Raw genomic sequence first — 20344 nt, forward strand, 5'->3', positions numbered from 1 at the left:
AAACATATCCGGATTCTATTCTATGGTCTAAAGGGATATGACGTCTAGTCAGCTGATAATATGAAGTTGACTGTGGTCATCTGTCAGGACGCCATTGTTATTGTGAAAATTTTGTTGTGAAGTACAGTATTCTTTGTCTGTCTGTCTAGTTTATATTATCGTGTATTTAATATTAAGAAAAATTATACGTGTGAATGTATTTAATACATTAAGAAGAAAGAAAACGTGCTAATGGGTCTTATTTGTTCCACAGCACAGGTAAATTTGTAAATAATATTCATGTTTCGTTTTTTCTTTCTTTATACTTATTTTCTCTTTAATTTTTCTCTTTAATTATTTTATTAATTATGTAGTTATTAACTTAAATTGATTTAATCTATTTTATATTAAAAAATTTTATTTTTTTATTAAATTATCCAAGAAAAAATAGATGAATCATCAAAACTTTATAATTAAATTTATGTCATTCAATTATAGATTATATTGACTTTTCGGAAATCAATGATAAAACTGTATTTGTGTATCTATATTTGTTTTTATTTGTATAAATCAATATTTATAAATATTATTTATTTTAAAGTGTTTTTTAATTAGCGTTTAATAATTTAATAGTTTATTTTTAGCGTTTTTATAATTAAATAATAGCTTAATAATTAATATTATATTAAATATAAAATATAAAAATATTATATAATATTTTTAATAAAATTTGAATAATTATTTAATTTGAATTCGTAAAATATAATATCAAATAATTTAATATTGTATAATTTTTCTCTAAAAGAAATATAACATGAAAATAAATATTTAAAATAAATATAAAAATATAAAAATAAATACTTATGTCTAATTTGTATTGATTTGAATATTTTATGATACAGCTTGCTTGCCTTTGTGGGAGCACAGCTTGCAGTTTCTGTTGTTCTCAATGTCCAACATGTCGTAACAGTACAAGTACTCGTATTATGTATGCATTATTATTAATGCTAGGAACAATTGCTGCTTGCATTACATTGGCTCCTGGTTTACAGGATGCACTTAAAAAGGTAATATTTTCAAATTTCAAAATGTAATAGATATAAAAGTAGATTTATTATTTATATGATTATATGATTTTTTTTATAGGTTCCATTTTGTAGCAATAGTTCGAATTATGTAGTATCAAAATTCACTGTTGATTGTGAATCTGCTGTTGGTTACTTAGCAGTATATAGAATATGTTTTATTATAGCTCTTTATTTTTTCTTAATGTCAATCATAATGATAAGAGTGAGAAGTTCCAGAGATCCTCGAGCTCCTATACAAAATGGGTATGATAACAATTAATTAATATGATATATCACTAACTTCTAAATTTTATAATTAATTGTATCTTCAGATTTTGGGCTATTAAATATCTTTTAATAATTGGTGGAATAATTGGTGCTTTCTTTATTCCTGAAAAATCATTTGGAACAACATGGATGTATTTTGGAATGATAGGTGGTTTTCTTTTTATTATTATTCAATTAATTCTTATTGTTGATTTTGCCCATTCCTGGGCAGATGCTTGGGTAGGAAATTACGAAGAAACTGAATCAAAAGGATGGTATGTGTAATATAATGTTATATTGTTATAATTTATTTATTTTGTATAATAAAATAAATATATAATTAATTTGTCATAGGTATGCTGCACTTTTAGGAGCAACATTATTTAATTATATTGTTTCTATTACTGGAATTGTTTTACTCTTTATATATTTTACACATGTACGTTTTTATATAAAATTTATTTAAAAATATTTTCAAATTTATTTTTACTTATTTTTATTCTTTTTTATATAGGCCAATAGTTGTGATTTGAACAAATTTTTCATATCTTTCAATCTGATTTTGTGTGTGATTGCTAGTATTATATCAACTCTTCCAAATGTACAAGAATATAATCCTCGATCTGGTCTTCTTCAATCATCTGTTGTATCATTGTATGTAGTTTATTTAACTTGGAGTGGAATTTCAAATAGTCCAGGTAATATTTTAAATATATGATTTTAAATATGTTAGAGATTATTATTATAAGATTTAATGTTATTAAATATATTTTATAGTAACTATTTTTTTGAATTGTTATTTTATTTGTTTTATGCAGATCATGAATGCAATCCTGGATTTTTAGAAATAATTTTAAATGATGCTGATTCACGAAATCGTGTTGCTTTTGACAAAGAAAGTATTATTGGTTTAATTATTTGGTTTAGTTGTGTACTATATAGTTCTTTACGTACTGCATCTAAATCATCAAAGATTACAATGTCTGAAAACATTTTAGTTAAGGATAATGGAGCTGGTATGTAAATATGATTGATTATATTTCATTGATTTTCAAGTACATTATTTCCAAAAAGAAAATCTTTAATGCATTTTTTAAAAAATTTTTTTTTATTTTGAACTATATTACATCTTTCTATCTTCATTTGTACTGATGAATTTTAATCCATAATATATACAGGATGTCTCAATGCTAGTACAAATGAGTAGAAGATGATTTTATATTCTATTCTATGAAAAAAAAATTAAAATTTTTTCGATAAGGTTTTGTCTTAAGTAAATCAAATTTAAAAACTTTCCAAGTAAAAAAGCGAATTTTCTTAGTTTCAAAATTCATCAGTATATATTTTATAATAAAAATGTTCCATGTTATATAATATAGTATATAGAATATAGAATATATATATTAAAACATTAATAATTTATTAAAATATTTTTAATAAATTAAACTTTCTTCATACAGTCAGGAATGCAGGAGACCAGAATCTTATCGACAATGAAGGTAGGCACACACTATTAAATTAAAATTTTTAGATTTTAAATTCAATATTTTCATTTTTCCTGTTTCATTATTAAAAATAAGTATAGAGTAAATAGTAGCATCATATTGTATCCATATAATATATTTTTATAAATTTATATATTTTTATAAATTCAGTTAATTCAATTTTTCAAACTGTACAATCTTTATTTTTTAATATGATTAATTTTTAAGTTATAAATTAAATGTATATAATTTGCGCTTAGTAATAGCGTGTGCCTGCTTTCATTTTTTTGTATTTAAAAATAATTATGATGTTTTTAACACAAACATTTTTTAGTTAATATCATTAGTATTTACTTACTTAAATTTCATACTATAAAGATACTTTCTTTTCTATTATTTTTAATTTATTGACACATGTGATGCTACTTGATTTAATTTTTCATTTTTCTTATATGCATAAGAATTTATTTTATGCATGATAATATAATTTATAAACCTTGTTGTATTATTAATTCTAGTAGGATCATTGGATATTTATAATTACAGATAATTTTTTTTTTTTAAGTTATTTCTCCTTTTCATAATTGTAATTAGATTATACTCCGGTAGAAGGTCGCAATGCTGATTCAGAAACTGGAAATGAAGCTAAAGTTTGGGATAATGAAGAAGATTCTGTAGCTTATAATTGGAGTTTCTTTCATCTAATGTTTGCTCTTGCTACTTTATATGTTATGATGACACTTACTAATTGGTATCAGTAAGTATTTATCATTCATTTTTATATTTTATTCATTTATATAATTTTTGTTCTAATTTGTATTATAATTAAAATTAATAAAATTATATTATTTTTATAGACCAAATTCCAATTTGGATACATTGAATGCCAATACTGCTTCAATGTGGGTGAAAATAATATCTTCTTGGATGTGCTTAGGATTGTATATTTGGTCATTAATAGCTCCAGCAGTATTAAAAAATCGAGATTTTTCTTAAATATATTTTCATGTCAAAAGTGGTAATTAGCAGGTATATAAATTTACATGATATAAGATTATTGCTATTTTATATTTAATATTTAACCTATAAATTTTATTATTTATGTGCTTCCATAGACTATATTATATTCCATGTTATATATAAAGTTTTATCTTTTAGTGACATTACTTAAAAATCTAATTACTTTATATATTTTTTAATATTTCTTTGTTTATAATATTTAATTAAAAATATAACAAATAGTGATACTATAAATAATAATTACTACATATAACATAATTATATATTAATAAAAATCATTATATATATAATATTATACAATGCTATTTTTGATTTTGATTATATATAAAATATGGAGGTAAGAATATTTTATAATGAAAAATATATAATTTATGTTTTTTAGATATTAAAAATTATTTTACTGTATGCTTAGTTTTGAAAGTTTGAAAATCTATTTTTTTTATTTTTTATTTTATTGTTTTAAATATTGTTTTTTTCTTCTTTTTACTAAATTGTATTTTTTTAATTTCAGTTTTTGCAATACCTGCGTAGTTATAAAATGTTCATCTATAGAAAATAAGACTTTGTAAGTATCATTTGATACATTGTTATTTTATTCAATATTTTTAAGTTAATATTTTTTTTCGAATATCGTATCATAGATAATACATTTTTATATAAATATATATTAAATAAAAAACAATAATTCAATAATTTATAAACTTTGTTCAAAAAAAAAATTTTTAGCTTTATTAGTGAAATAATGATTATTTTAAAATGATATATAATTAAAATATAAATTATGTCTTATATATATATATTTTATATATTTAAGATACAATTTATATATTCTTGATAAATTTTAGTTAAAATTAACTTTAAAAATAATGTATAATATCACATTAAAATATAATTAAATTCTATATATGCATGTATATATATTTATGAATTTAATATCGTATTTTACATTTAATAACTTTAATGTGATAATAATTGTACACAGAAATATTATTTTTTAAACATATTCTTTATTATAATTAAAGTAATAAAGAAATTAAATTCAAAAAATTTAATAAATTATATTTTATTACTTCCTATTTATAATAAACTTATTATTTTATAATTAAATAATAAAATATTAAAAAATATATGTAGAAATTATTTTGAATTCATATTATATTAAAATATTTTAATTTTTAACAATAAATTTAAATATAAAAATATTAATTATAAAAATATTTATAATAACAACAAATTTATTTTTAATATAAATATTATTGATGAAACATTTAAAACACAAAGTTTTTAAGTGAAAAAGATTATATTAAAAAAATTGGTAAAAATATTTCTATATATATCTATATATTATTTAATAAATTTTATAATATTTATAAAAGTTTTAAAAAATATAATATTAAGATTATAAAAATATATATTATTTACAGATACTTATTTATAAATCAAATTATTATATTAATATTTATATAAATTATAATTGTTTTTAGCTATCATATACATTGTATATGAAGGGTAAGTTATTTTACTAAAAACAAAATAAAAATTTTAGATTACTATTTACAATAATTTTGATCATTTGAATTATAGTTATTGATAAAATTATTGCATTTTCAACAATTTTGTTGTTTTTGGCACTGAAGATTTTCTCATTAAATAATTTTTAATATTTTGAAATGGTGTATCAATTAGTAAGGTGAGAGTTATTGACAACATAATAATCCACAAAAGTTCATGTAAATTGAACTGTAAAAAAAGATTATTAATAATTAATATATGTATTTATGCATACATTTATATTATAACTTACTTGCATGCTAAAGAATTCAAAATGCTCAGCACTTCGAATGGTTCCAACATTGTAAAAGAATATTGGAAACTGTGTTAAATATATTGCATAACTCAATTTTGTAGTGATTAGAAAACCTTTCCATGCTAAAAATTTTCCAAACCAACCTAGAAAAAAAATTTTATTCATTAAATTCATTGTTATTTATAATTTTATAATCAGAAATAATTATTCTGCATCCTATAAAATTATTTTTACCATTTGTATTTCCAGTATGATGCATCACAATTACCCATGCAAAAATAGCACACCAACCAATAGGAGCAAATGCATTATACATTGCTGCATCTATCGGATTATATATATAATTTATAGATCCCATATGTGCAGGTCCAAAAAATGCACAACAAAACATTATTGTACATAAAATCCAACCTATATATAGAGTTATCTAAAAAAATATAAAAATATATTGTATCGATTGATAATACATACATACATATATAAAATAAATAATATAAATAAATACTTACTTTATTCATCTTATAATCTTTAGGTAAATATCTTAATAAATAACCTATGAAAATTCCTATTATATAAACAGTCAGTCTATGTGATGGTAGAATATATGAATAATTTGCAGTATCATATAATTGTTTTATTCTGTAAATATAAATAGCTGAATAAATAAAGATATAAGAAAGATTATATTTAATATACTTAACATTTTTTAATTTATTAACTTACGATGTACCAAAAAAAACATAATTATTTAATTTCTTATAATAAGTAACAAAATATCGAAGTGCTGTTGAAAGTAAAGCACATATAACAAGAAAAATAGTTCCAGTCTTTGGCTTCTTATAAAGGAAAAGTATCATTAAAGGTGAAAGAATAAATAATTGAGTATCTATACCTAGGTGATGAGTATGTGTGAGACACTAAAATTAAAAAAATATTTTATAAATTCTTAATAATTTTATAATTTCTTAAAATCGTGATTATTAATTTAATATAAAATTCATACCATAGACTCAAAACCAAAATAATTATGGATAAATAAAAAATTTCTCCACCATGTTTTTTTACAAATATTTGCATGTTCAGTTACTACCAAATTCCATTGTGGTCCAGAACCAAAATAAGGTAATACATAAGTACACAACAATATCAGAGTTGCTAAAGATGGTACTATTCTAAAAAAAAAATCATTACTTTTTATATTATTCATTAATTAATGAATAATAAATCGTAAATTTTAAGTTATAAAATTTTATACTGTAAAATGAATTTAAATATCAATATATTTAAAATTAGAATATGAAATAATTTATCATAAAATATAAGTCAATTATTACCTAATTAGACGAGATAAATATTCATCTTTAATATTTAAATTGCCATTTTTTTTTAATTTTTCAATGAAAGAATATGATGTTAATAGACCAGAAAGCATTATAAATGGATCTGTATAAAGACTAGCAGCTCTTCCTATGACAGTCCATGGTTTACCAAGATACTGAAAAAAAAATAAATTATAGATTTCCTTATTGTTGTAATGAGTTAAAGTTTTTTAAATAGTATGATCATACTTCGCTCATTTCTGTTCTATTTGAATAAGGATTAAAAAAAAGAGCCATACTTTTATGTGCTAAAACCAACATTATAGCATTTATAGCTCTTACACCATGAAGTGTAGCTATATCATTTTGTCCTCGTTCTAGTGATACAAGCTTTTTAAAGTTTCGTTTCAAAGAAAATGATAAAAGTAATTCACTTGTTGGTATTTTATAATGATCATAACATGCTGCTATGATTGTTAATGCAAATATAGCCATGAAAAATAAACTGAAAAGTTAATATATATAATAATATATATACATATACATATATATTATGATAATATACAATAAATATTTCTTACCTAACAAACATAGTTTCATTTGGTATAGATTTTTTTTTTACTTGACACATTTCTTCATTCACCTTTACTGTAATCTTTAGACCAGTTTGAGAAGTATATCGTGTAAGAATATCACGAAGAGATGTTTCAACATCTTTAAAATTACATGATGCTGGTGTACAAACTGCCCAATTTACTATACTATATCGAGGTAATCGATGTCCAGCCTAAAAGTAGAACTTATTAATAAAAATAGAAAAATATTTTAAATTAAGAAAATAAAATATTAAATTATTTATATTTTTTTTTCTTATGCTAAATTTTACAAAATACATATAAATAATACACGTAAAATGAAAGAATATCTTATAAATATTTATAAAAAAAAATTTATTGAATAAAATAATGTTTTGTTATAAAACTTGTTATAGATTTCGTATATAAATTTACATATATAAAATAATAAATTTCATAGAGTCAAAATAATATATATTATATTCTGATATTTTCATCATATTCCGAAATACAAGATGTAATTTCAATGCAAAACATGTTACATGTAACGATACGAATCACTTTCTCAAATCACGTTACGTTGTTTAAAAGTATCGTATTGATTATAAAACTTGTAGTTGTCGCAATGAAAATGAATTAAGACTACTAAGAAATTCCGACATAATAATATCTTTATTAATTTTATTTTTGTAAATTTTTTCGCTCTAAATATGAACCCGAAAACAGAAATATTTCATCATTTTCAAAATTTTTGAAAAAATTTTTTCAAAATTATAAAATTTTATAAAAATTATAATTTGTTTTATGAATTTTAATATATATATATATATATATATATATATATATATATATATTATTTGTACATAGATTTATAAATCACTGTGTATAATAATCTTATTAGGAATTATGTGCACACTTAAAGGTGACAAATACGTATTCTACTTAAAATTCATATGACATTTCTATTTTCGTCGTAGTTGTGGATCAAATAAATTATTTTCGTTTTATTCTTTGACAGATTTCCTCTGATGTATCTCAATTTACATAGATATATCATGCCTGCATGGAAATTCGCTGATCGATTATGTATTCATTCATAATAAAATTGCGCATATTGAAATTCTACAACCATTCTTATGGTATAAATTCTTTGAAAAACTTTTTTTAGCCTGATTTTTTATATACAATTTTAAATTCACAATATAAATATTTATATAGAAATATATAGAAATTTATGAATTAAAATTTAATTTAGAACTTTATTTTTTTTATTTATGTTCAAATAAAATTTTATGTATTCTTTTTTCGTTTAAGTAAACTATCGATATAATTATATTTATATATTAAATTTATTTTTTTATGTTTATAAACATTAATATTTAATTGACTAGAATGACGTATCAGTTATTTTTAAATGTTCCTATTTTTGAATGCAAAAACCACATTCAATCCATCATAAAATGATGTTATATTTTGCGGTTTTGAAAAAGTACAAAGAACAACTATATATACATTATATATATATATATACATATACTTACATCAGTAACATTGCTTTTGAAAGCGTAATGCGAATGCACTAACCGATGAAGATGCTTCAAATCTATTCGTGATTCGTCGATTTTCAAGTGAAGATATGCCAAACAATATTGTCCTTGAATTCCTTCGCTTCCCTGTATTCCGATACATTCGTCGAAGTCGCCAAACTGATTGATGTTTCCGTTCAGGAGTCCAGACGGTATTTTCGCCGTTGCATCGTACACTTCAAAGAAAAAATATATATAGTTATATTAAATATTAAGTATTAGAATCAGCGTATAATAAAATCCATATTGTTTTTTGTAAAATATATATTTTTATAATTATATACAGATATTAATATAAAAGTAATATTTGAAAATATAAGGAAAATCATTAAAAAAAATTTGGAATTCATAAAGAAAGAGAAATACATAAAAAAGAATTCATTGAAATTTAATCTTCTCATGAATAATGTGGTTTTCTTCAAGAATGATGTAACGAAATGATAAAACTGCATAAAGATACGCGCTTATTTGTGTTTAGTAATTTGTCGGTCAAATTTTTATTCGACAGTAAAGCACAAGTGAAAGTACAAATTGAAAATTGATGTTCAGAGAAAATTTACGATATATACGGGAGTGAAAAAAAATATTATTGGAAAATATGAATACCAAATTTTTTATTACGTTGATCAATAATAAGATTATACTTACTTTTAAGAGCCCATAAAGTGAATTTGGCGAGTTCCCTATGAAAAATTTCGGAATGCCTTTTGCATTGAGGACTTACTCGTCCAACACCGGGATTATAAGCTGGAAGGATTTGTAACAATCTTTTTGCTTCCCGATCGATTTCCTCAGAGAAATCATCTAAAAAACAAATTATTGATTATTTAATTGTTGATAAGATCGAAGTAGTACATATTTTAACGAAAAAAATTAACTATAAAAAATTCATCCCTAAAAAAATTAGAAAGAAGAATAAGAGTAGTCATTTTAGAGAAAATTTAGTCATTGAAAGTTTTGACGAAAATTTCAACATAAAATCAAGATCGAGACAAGGTCAATTCAAGAAAGACTTTCACTCCCGTGGAGTTTGTCTCGAGGATACAGGTGTATCGCAATGAAGTAACATGTTTCCTACGTGTTTCGCGTACGTACGAATACAAGATTTCAATGCAAAAAGAAAATTTTAATACGGTCGACAGACGTTGATATGTTGCTATTCACGTTAAAAAAGTATTTTCAGAATGTTAGCTATAAACCAAAAAAAAAAAAAAAAAATGTGACTTTTTTCTAAATTTATTTCGTCCTTATGACGTCATCATTAAACTACGAAAGACATTTCAGGAATGTCAGATTTCCGAGAAGATCAACGTATTGAGAACATTAAACGGTTTATCAAACTAAAAAATATATTGGTCCGAAAATTATACTTTGGAGTGACCAATCATTTGCATATTCCTTCGATAATTAAATATATCTAAAAGAGAGTTGATAAACTAATACTGATAGATTTTCTATTAACTCGAATGTTCGTGATTGAGCAACGATTAATTTGATGCGAACCGATTTCAACATTGATTTAACAATAAAGAGAACGTGTTAATTTTGATGCGATGTAAATGAGAACAGTTACAATAATGGATATGAAATCACGTGTGAAATTACTGAAACACAATTTACGATATACGATTATTAGCAAGTGAAATATTGAAATTGTGAAATATTTCAGTATTCAAAGTGCTTATTATCAAGTTTTAATTTCATTTATTAAACATTTCTTATTAATTACAATTCATTTTTACTTATAAATTAATTTAATTAATTATCATTATTATTATGCATTTAAAATTTATCTGAATTTTCATTGAAAATGAAAATTGTTTGAAACTAATAGAATTCCGTTTATTAAATTTTAATATGTCATTTAAATTTATGAATATACTTCATTATCATAATTATTTCGATTTATTCATATTGATTGTACCGACTAACTAATATTTACATAGATAAAAAATCATAATTCTTATTAAACAAATTTTACTAAAATTTAAAACAAAAGATAAAAAAATATATCATGTTTCTATTTTGCATTCCATGTATTTTTTTTTTTCTTTTTTTGCATGCATTACACATGACACAAAATTTAATTTTAAAATTTAAAATTAAACTAGCATTCATTAGAGGATACTTGTTAATTTGTCAGGCTAAATGGAAATAAAATTATCAGATTCTTATCTCTGCAAACTCAGTGTACAATGTTTTTACAGACTTTCAGTACTTATAATACAACGAAGAAAGTTTCAATATAAAAAATAATAAATTAAAAATAGAATGAAATTTTTTTATTTAAATTTTTCCTAAGAAAAATCAAATTTATTTTCCAGTATAATCGTTCCCTTTTTCAGTTATATGATTGATTATCGATTACTACTGGCATTCAATAATGAAACATGCAAATAAACCATCAGTGAAAGTTACTATTTTTGTAACAGTCACGAACTAATATTTATTTGAAGTATTTTTATATATACAAAGAATAAACTAGATCTAAACTAAAAAATTGGAGTAAGATCGCATATAGCATGCATATGATTATTTTAAATTATATTTTATTTAAGTTTATCGTTCATTTAATTGATTCTAATCAGTATTGTTTTAATAATCTGTTTAAATAAATAAAAAGTAATTAAATTAAATCATAATCTTTAAAAATATCAACTTCTTTCAAAAAATTTTATCATATCGTTGTTATTAATGTACTGCGTATATTATAATTTTTTGTTGATAGAAAATATGTAAAGAAATGCAAATGTTAAAAAATGGTAATAGCATTAGCATTACTATTAACGTATGATTCTTGCGATCTTAACATGAAAATCTGAGGTTAAAAAAATAACATTAAACAAAAAATCCATTATCTATTATCGTTTACCATTACGACTTTATGTCCACATTTAAAATTGGCTTTTTTCAAACCCGATATATGTGTAGTTGCACAATAATTGACTGATGTTTCTCCAATCTCAATTGCGTTCATTAATATATATGAATAACGAATAGTGTTACAAATACATTGATTAAAATTAAAGAACGTAACGATTTATTCATTCAATATAGTATTCATTGATTTACGTTTATTAAAAATCTTAAAATACTCAATATATAAACAAGATGTAATAATAATACACACGTTTATGCACACGTTCTAATAATAACGAATTTTAACAATTGTATATAAAAATAAATTTATATATTAATTTACAATTATAAAGATAAAATTTCTTGTTATAATATATTAGAAAAAGAATTTTTATACTAGAAAAAATATTGTTTATACATTATTTTTTATCTAATAAAACTTACTTAACTAAAGTTTAAGTTTGATATATATGTACTGTATATGCAAATCTGAAAATTTATTTTAAAAAATTTTGGAATATTAAAAAAGATTAAAGGTTAACTAGTCTATTATTAATAATCTATTTTGTCACGTGTATTTTCTTAATCATCTTAATAACTTATAAATATTCAATTACGCTTTAAACATATTAACAAATAATAAATGTAGGAATTTTCGCAGAAATTTTGAAAACAAATAAAAATTTTCAAATAAAAGATATTAATAATTCAACGTTAAATTCTGTAAATAATGAGAAAAATCAGTCAGTATTTTGGTATATAATGTACCTTATTTTTTTTAAGGTTAGAGTTATTAAGTTATTAGGTTACAATTATTATTTATCATTTCTTTACTATTATTTCATTCGTTAGAGATTCTATCAAGCGTATTATTATTTTATTCTACATCTGAAAAATTCATCAAAGTATATTTAAAAATGTATAATAATGGTAGAAATTTGTCTATTAAAAGATTTATAGAAATCTAGTATTTGATGTATAAATAAATGTAAATATTGTCATCTATCTAATTGCAAAAGTAATTAATCTTTGTTAAAACCTTGACATATTAAAACATGACCTATACATATAGTTTTGTATAAAACTAACATTAATTTTAGAATAAAGATTAGAATTAGAAAATATCTACCTCTGGGATGAACTAGTATTTATCTTCCATTATCAGTCTTATTAACAGAGTACATAAATCAAGATGAAAATTTTATTTTATTTTATAAACGTCATCTTGTATTTTTTGGTTTTATAAACAATATATTTTATATATGAAACTTTTCAATGAAACATATTTTATCCATTGAATTTCAATTTATAACTTATTTTTTTTATTGCGCGCTAGATCAATTAATCAGAGATTTTTCAATATTAAATAAGTTTCTTGAGATAAAAAAGTATTTAATTAACAAATGATTTATTAAAATATGAAAGAAAAATAAAAATTTTAATCAAAATTTTGATTTTAATTTAAAGATATTTAATTAGTTTAATTTAAAGAAAAAGAATGAAAATTTTGATTGTAATGATTCGCGATATTTCACATATCATTTATATATTATTCAACTCGAATTATTATGATTAATTTAATAATTAATAAATACACGATTTAATACAAATGATGTACAACTTTCGTCAAATAAAGACACAGATACATATGAATTTAATAAGCATTTCTTTCTGTTATGTAATGCAATGCTTATATTTATCAGTAACTTTATAAAATTATATAAAATGCTGGAACTATTTTTTTTTTCATTTTTAATTCTTAAATAACGATTGTAAATGTCAAGGTTACTCATGTAATAATTCGAAAGTTGAATGACTCTATGATGTGCCGAATGTTTTAACACACTTATATGATGAAGCTTCTTTCTATATATAAAACTTAATCTTTTTTTTTTTATTCACAGTTATATATACAGTTATTCTATTTCTGGATTCTATATTTTAATTTCTGTTGTATATGTGACTATACGAAGACTTAAGATTGGATTCAAATGAATGTTTTGCAGAAAAAATAATTTGATGTAATAAAAATTTTTTTTGTAAATGAACACACGAGTAATATTTGAAGATCGACTTGGTTTATTTCAATGAAATCATATATTTTTAAATATAAAGAGATTGATTCATCTCGTCATTTCTTATGATAAAATTATTAAACAAAGTTTTGTATTCAGCTTAAAGAACATATCTTTAAACACTTATGTAAGAAGATAAAGATTATATTGTACGTAATATAAATAGATATAAATATAAATTCAAATTTTTCTTCAATGAACGATTTCTCTATATATAAAGAAAAAAAAAAATATAAAAAAATAGAAAATTTAAATTACAATCTTATTGATAGAATTATTTTTATAATAATATTTTTTTAATAATAATTTTTTTGAAATGATGTATAAAAATTAATTCACTTATATATTTAAAACATAAGATTTAATTTAAAAAAGCAAACTTTTTTCTTACAAAAAGATAAATCTGAATCAAAATTACATATTATTTCAACTTTTATAATAAATTATAATAATAGTAAATTCATAATAATAGCGATCTTTATAAAATCAATTTTATTACAACAATCATGTATAACATAACAATTAAAAATAATTACACAATAACTGATGAAAATAATTATACTCGTATATTACTCGTTCAAACGAGAAATTTTCCTTTTACTTCTTTTTCGGAACCTATTGACACTTAGGATGCAATTAATAGCGAAATTGAGCGCATATTGCAACCAAGAAAATCCAGTATATCTATCTAAATTTGAAGTGTAGTGTACAAGTTGTGACGAAATATAGAAAGTAATTTCATCAAGATCGTAATCTAGATTTTCTATTTTTTTCAGTTTTTCAAAATACAATAAATACAAACGGATTTATAATAAGCAATTATTCTTAAATGCGATGCATTTTTTTTTACGTTCGGATTCATTAATTGCTGCGAATTTGACAATGTGAAATGCACGTTGCACGATAAGTAATAAAATATACGTACATAAACTAAATTGAATATGCAGATACTGTACGTGGTTGAAAATCTAACTTAGTAACTTATATTTCGAAATATTGAAAGTAGTTTCGTTTTTTTTTTTTTCTCTCTGTCGTTCGATTGACCCGTAACTTTTTGTTTCATTTCATGCTTTTGAACAAGTATTGAAAAAAAATATGATCACTTTGAATTTATTTTTTCACTTTGCAAATGCGATATGATTAAAGATTGTTTTTCTTAGAAATTCCTTTTAAATAATAATATTACGATATATGTAATAGTACAATATGTAATAATAACAGATTAGAAAATAATACATAAGAAGATATAAGAATAATGTATAAGAAGAAGAAATTGAGGAAAATTAATATGTATAAATGTAGTTATTAGTTCCAGTAATAAATTATAGTAAAATTAGTTAACTTTAATCTTGAATAAATGATGTTAATATTGAATAATAGTATAAAGAAGATAGATGCTCTATTTTTAGAGCATATCTACACATTTAAAAGGAATGGAACATATCTATGGATGGCATAGCTGATGAAAAATAAATTATCCTTGAATAATAATCAAGAATATAGATCTATTTTTAGAACATACCTACACATTTAAAAGAAATAAAAGATATCTACGCGTGACATAACTGATGAAAAATTGTGATCGATCTTGGTCATGATAAATTAGATTTTAGAAATACTTTATATTGAAATACCGAATAATCATTTTAATTTATCATGGATCTAGCGTCGATTCACCGGTATCGATTTATAAATTTTATCTATTTTTAGAAAATAATGAAAAAAATTTGGATATATAAATCGCAGTAATATCCTTTGAATAAAATTATCAATTGAAAAATGAATAAAATCTCATATTATTAATAATTATATCAACAATACAGATATTTTTCTCATAGGAAAATTCTAAATCTAGTAACCAAAATTTTAGTATCCCGATTACTTAGAATCATCATGATATTAAAATCGAATATTTTTATATTACATTACTTTTAACGAAACTCACTGTAAAAAGAATTAGTATATGGATCATCCAGCTTTTCCGTCCGCAACGTGTCCTTGCTCGTCTCGATCGTGTGATTCCTCTGGTTCTCGATCAGTTCGATCAGCGTGAAATTGTTCGCAGATATGCTTTTATTTCGTGACAGTACCAGAAGAATTTCTTCCTCTTCCAGGGTGTTCAAATTGTTAGATGTCAACACGTCCACCGATTTTCCGGCATACGACAGTTTCACTAGAAAAACTATCGTCCATATTCTCACGAATATTCCCATATTTATATAAAAAAAAAAAAAAAAAAGTAGAGTGATTCGAGTCGAGAAAGATTTTTCCAATTTTATTTATATATATAAAAAAAATCACAGAAACTCAATAATATCTTCTAGATTCGACATTGATACTTTATGTTAAAGTCTGCGTTAAAACGAGATGAATATTGAAATTTTTCACAGATGAACTCTTCACAAATTGTCTCTCGGGTGTATATGGATGGACGATCGACACGTTCGTTTTGCTTTGAGATGAAGAAATTGAAAAAAAAAAATAATAATAAAAATAATAGAGAAAAGAGAATTTGCAAAAGTGCGCCACCGAATGTTTCACGGACTCTGTATTGCTTGATCGTTCGAAGGCGAGCTTTATGAGTGATCGTGAAACGACGAACTCACCTGCGGTCAGGAATGGGGCGAAAGAAGAGGGGTGAATACTGAGTTCCTTTTTCTCCCACTCTGAACCATCTTCAAAAGATCTTTCTTAAATTCTCGATTGTCAGATTGATTGAAATAATTATATAATTATAGATAGGTTTGTTATTTTTCGTGGCGCGTGAAAATAACACGTTAATTATATGCCTTTTTATTCATATTTCTATTTTCTTAATTACAAAAAAAAAATTTGAGAGAAAAAAATAAAGATAATGTATTTTATTCCACCTTGTTGGCAAAGCTTTTAACATATTTGTCGTATTTTGAAAGTATGCAGATTTTTAACAAGTAAATGATTTAGCGTTAGAAGGATATTATGAAGAATGAAAATAAAACGTCTAACTGTGAAATGTGATTTAATTTTGTTTTTCTTCTTTATACGTAACATTATCAAATATAAATAAATAATAACTTTTTAATTATAATAAATATGTATATTTGTTATATAATTATAATAAATATGTATAATATTTTAATAAAGAAGAACAATATCAATAATATCATGCGTCATATTCCATATTTTCATATTCCAATATAAATATTTTTAATACGAAAATACATACATACATTGTATTTTTTTTTCAATTTTTATTCTTGAAATTAAAATTATATCTATGTTGAATTATACATGAGGTATCATGGATGTCTGATTTGAAAATTCCAATTTTTTAATTATATTTTTACACATTTCATTATGTATTTTATAACGCGATTATATTTTATCGTAGTGTATTGTTTCAGAATTAAATATGAATTTTTATTATTTTTTGTTCTTTATTTATCAATTTTTATCACTTTTTACTACGACATATATAATTTTATAATAATTTTAATAATGTAACATAAAAACAATTTATATTTTAAGATAATATAATAAATTAATCTTTGTGATAAAGATATTTCAATTTTATGATGTCGTAGTTGCGATGTAATGAATGAGATATCTTTATAACATGTTGTCACGCATATAACGATACAAAGGATAAAGGATAAAGTAAATAGAATAGATGGAAAATTTAAGGGATGGCCGAAACGAAACACAAAAGTTGATATGCAAAAATATCCATTGAAGCTTATCGATTTTTTTTAATTGACTTTTTTTTTATTATTTGCATCGTTACAGTTTCTTTGAAAAAAATTACTGTTAATCATTTGTGAAGAATACGTTATCTTTGTTACACACGTGTAAATTACGATAGAGAGTGGGTCGGGGCCCCTTGTGTGTTGCATTCTTTAGTAATTGTTACGACACATATAACGCGTGCTCTCCATAAATTAGATTTTTGACTCTTCATTTTCCGCAATTTAAAATTTAATGAAAATTTTATTAATAAAAAGAAAAATTGTATCGATACTTTTAGACAATTATAATTTAATACAAAGTTAATACATATCAAAATATATTTTTTCATATTATATTGAAAATATAAATATAACAAAGAAACAAGAATACACACGATATATGTTTAATTCAGAGGAGACGAAGTAATTCATTCTTAAAAAAAACTATTGAAACGTCCTTAAACTTGAATTCATACAACGAATACAAATAAAAATCAGACATTCTAGCTGCATTTTAATCGCTACTTCTGAATCTCTATACGTGTATTTCTTCATACGTATTTTCATCAGATCTTGCGTTTACGTTTCTACTAGATATATGGAATATTTTTTTTCAAGCTTTCCATAAAGCTAAAAAAAAATGCAATAATATATACATAATATATTTGTAAATATAATTTATATGACAGTTAGTTCCGCATTAGCTTGCGATCAATTATTCGAACACAAGCATGATGCATACGAAAGTATGGCATACGAACTGACGAAAATCATCGAATCCACAATGCTCTTTATGTGTCAATGGATCAGTGAATGCCAGCCAAAGAAAAGTGAGAATAATTCATTGTCGATTCATATAGCGCATATAGCGCGACTGTCCTTCTCTGCACTATAATGTTACGCATAGCATGTTAGTTATTTTAATTAAAGCTGGATAGAACATTGCGCATGTAAATGCCATCGTACAAGTTATTGAACTTAATACAACTGAATTTAATGTCATTTTAGCTATGCGAAATACAGTTGAAAATGAATCTGGTTATTGATATGTGTCTTGATAAATTAATAATATATTGTTGAAATTAATTGAAATTAATTATCTGACGTATATTGCAAAATTTATGGGACGTCATAACCACGATACAATGAAACATATATAATCAGAAGTTATCGTGAAATTGAAAAATACATTATTTTATAAAAATAAGTTTAGTATTATAATTTAATTAAGTTATAAAAATAATTTAATTCTTTTTATTTAATTTTATCTTTCTAAGATTATAAATTATTATTTCGATAGTTAAAATACTAGATTATCCTTATATAATATAAAAATATACTAAACTTGATCAATATGAGAAATTAGGACGATCAGTTAAAAGTTATTGAGTAAATTCGAAAGAATTTTGTAAATTAAAACAGTAAACTAGGAGAGTTTAAAAAAAAGTTGTGAAACATTTAAAATTGAAAAACTATCTCAAGTTTCAAGAATAATTTCTTTTCTTTTTTTTTAATGAAATGATTTATTTTATACTTCATTTTATTTTCATTATGAAGTGGTATAAAATTTTCAAGTATCTTCACGCACTTATTCAAAGAAGAAAAATTCTGACGAAAGCGTCGCTTACGTAATTATTCGTCGACGGCATGGCCACTTCTGTTCCGCATTGTCCAGTTTGAAATTTATACAGTTACACAAAGTACGTGACGATTATGAGTAATGTACCGAATCTTATAAAAGGCGGCATGAGAAAAGTTTGAGGAAAATTTCGATTCGTTACAGGAATAATTTATTTAACGCACTTCTTTTTATTCAAAGAATAAAATCATTTGGTCGATTTTCTTAAGGAAATGTATTTATTAAAAAAAAAGTATCAAAAAAAATTTTTTTTATATTATTTTTTCATAATATAAATATGTTATTATAAAATTGAATCAAAAATAATCTTGTTTTTTAATCTTGTTATATTCTTATAATAAAAAATCTTTAAAAAAATCTTAATATATGTAACTCTAATGAGAATATGTAACTTTTTAATTAAGGAAATTTAAGAATGTTTTTTAACAGTAAATCTAAAACTTTTATGATCTAAATATATATTAATACATATATATGTAAGTATTAAAATCCTTGACCTCGATTGCAAAAATGATTTCCTTTTATCAAATAGAAATCTATGTATACAAAGATTGCATTAGAATCGTGTAATAAGATGCATATTGAATATTTGATTATATGATATTTATAATAGCTGTAATAGATTGTTTTGTAATATTATGAATAACGTTTAATTTATTTAGTATTTTAGGTAATATATAATAATATTTCATAATAAAAACATTTTGTTATTTCAATTTCTCGATCATATTTATCATGTAATTTTAATAAAATTAAAAATGGAAGTCTTATTTCAATAATTATATATTTTCATGTTTTTATTTCATTTTATTTTATTTCATATCAAAATTTTATAGAATTTTTGCATTTTTTAATTATTTTGCATTTTTCAATTATTATTTTGAATATTGCTTTGCTTATAATATGCTTAAGCAGAAACAAATTACAAATTATTATATTTCCAATTTATTGCAAATAACAAAC

The 20344-nt window shown here is 22.2% G+C and overlaps 2 protein-coding genes across 11 annotated transcripts; one reads left to right on the forward strand and one right to left on the reverse strand.

Annotated features, from left to right (window-relative positions):
- The first annotated feature begins 37 nt into the window (after window positions 1-37).
- LOC107997876 (probable serine incorporator) lies at window positions 38-6132 on the forward strand. 10 transcript variants are annotated; one of them, XR_009829763.1, is made up of 13 exons: window positions 38-258; window positions 882-1046; window positions 1126-1310; window positions 1379-1588; window positions 1668-1752; window positions 1828-2011; window positions 2132-2329; window positions 2774-2812; window positions 3392-3554; window positions 3655-3826; window positions 3956-4154; window positions 4329-4382; window positions 5874-6132. XR_009829763.1 is itself a non-coding variant. In XM_062075150.1 (11 exons), the coding sequence occupies exons 1-10, from the start codon at window positions 232-234 to the stop codon at window positions 3791-3793; spliced, it is 1395 nt and encodes a 464-aa protein (XP_061931134.1). In that variant the 5' UTR covers window positions 38-231; the 3' UTR covers window positions 3794-3826; window positions 4329-4873. The 10 variants fall into 10 exon arrangements, 1 of the variants encoding a protein (XP_061931134.1); XR_009829767.1 differs by having other exon boundaries at window positions 3407-3554; XR_009829762.1 differs by lacking the exon at window positions 3956-4154.
- LOC107997875 (nose resistant to fluoxetine protein 6) lies at window positions 5142-16620 on the reverse strand. Its single transcript, XM_017056793.3, has 12 exons — window positions 15984-16620; window positions 9753-9908; window positions 9060-9280; window positions 7525-7730; window positions 7193-7448; window positions 6959-7119; window positions 6628-6796; window positions 6348-6541; window positions 6134-6263; window positions 5859-6051; window positions 5622-5767; window positions 5142-5557 (listed from the first exon to the last, which is right to left on the reverse strand). The coding sequence occupies exons 1-12, from the start codon at window positions 16249-16251 to the stop codon at window positions 5414-5416; spliced, it is 2244 nt and encodes a 747-aa protein (XP_016912282.1). The 5' UTR covers window positions 16252-16620; the 3' UTR covers window positions 5142-5413.
- Window positions 16621-20344: the final 3724 nt, after the last annotated feature.

This window comes from Apis cerana, linkage group LG5 (assembly GCF_029169275.1).
Source record: "Apis cerana isolate GH-2021 linkage group LG5, AcerK_1.0, whole genome shotgun sequence".
Classification (NCBI taxonomy): Eukaryota; Metazoa; Arthropoda; class Insecta; order Hymenoptera; family Apidae; genus Apis; species Apis cerana.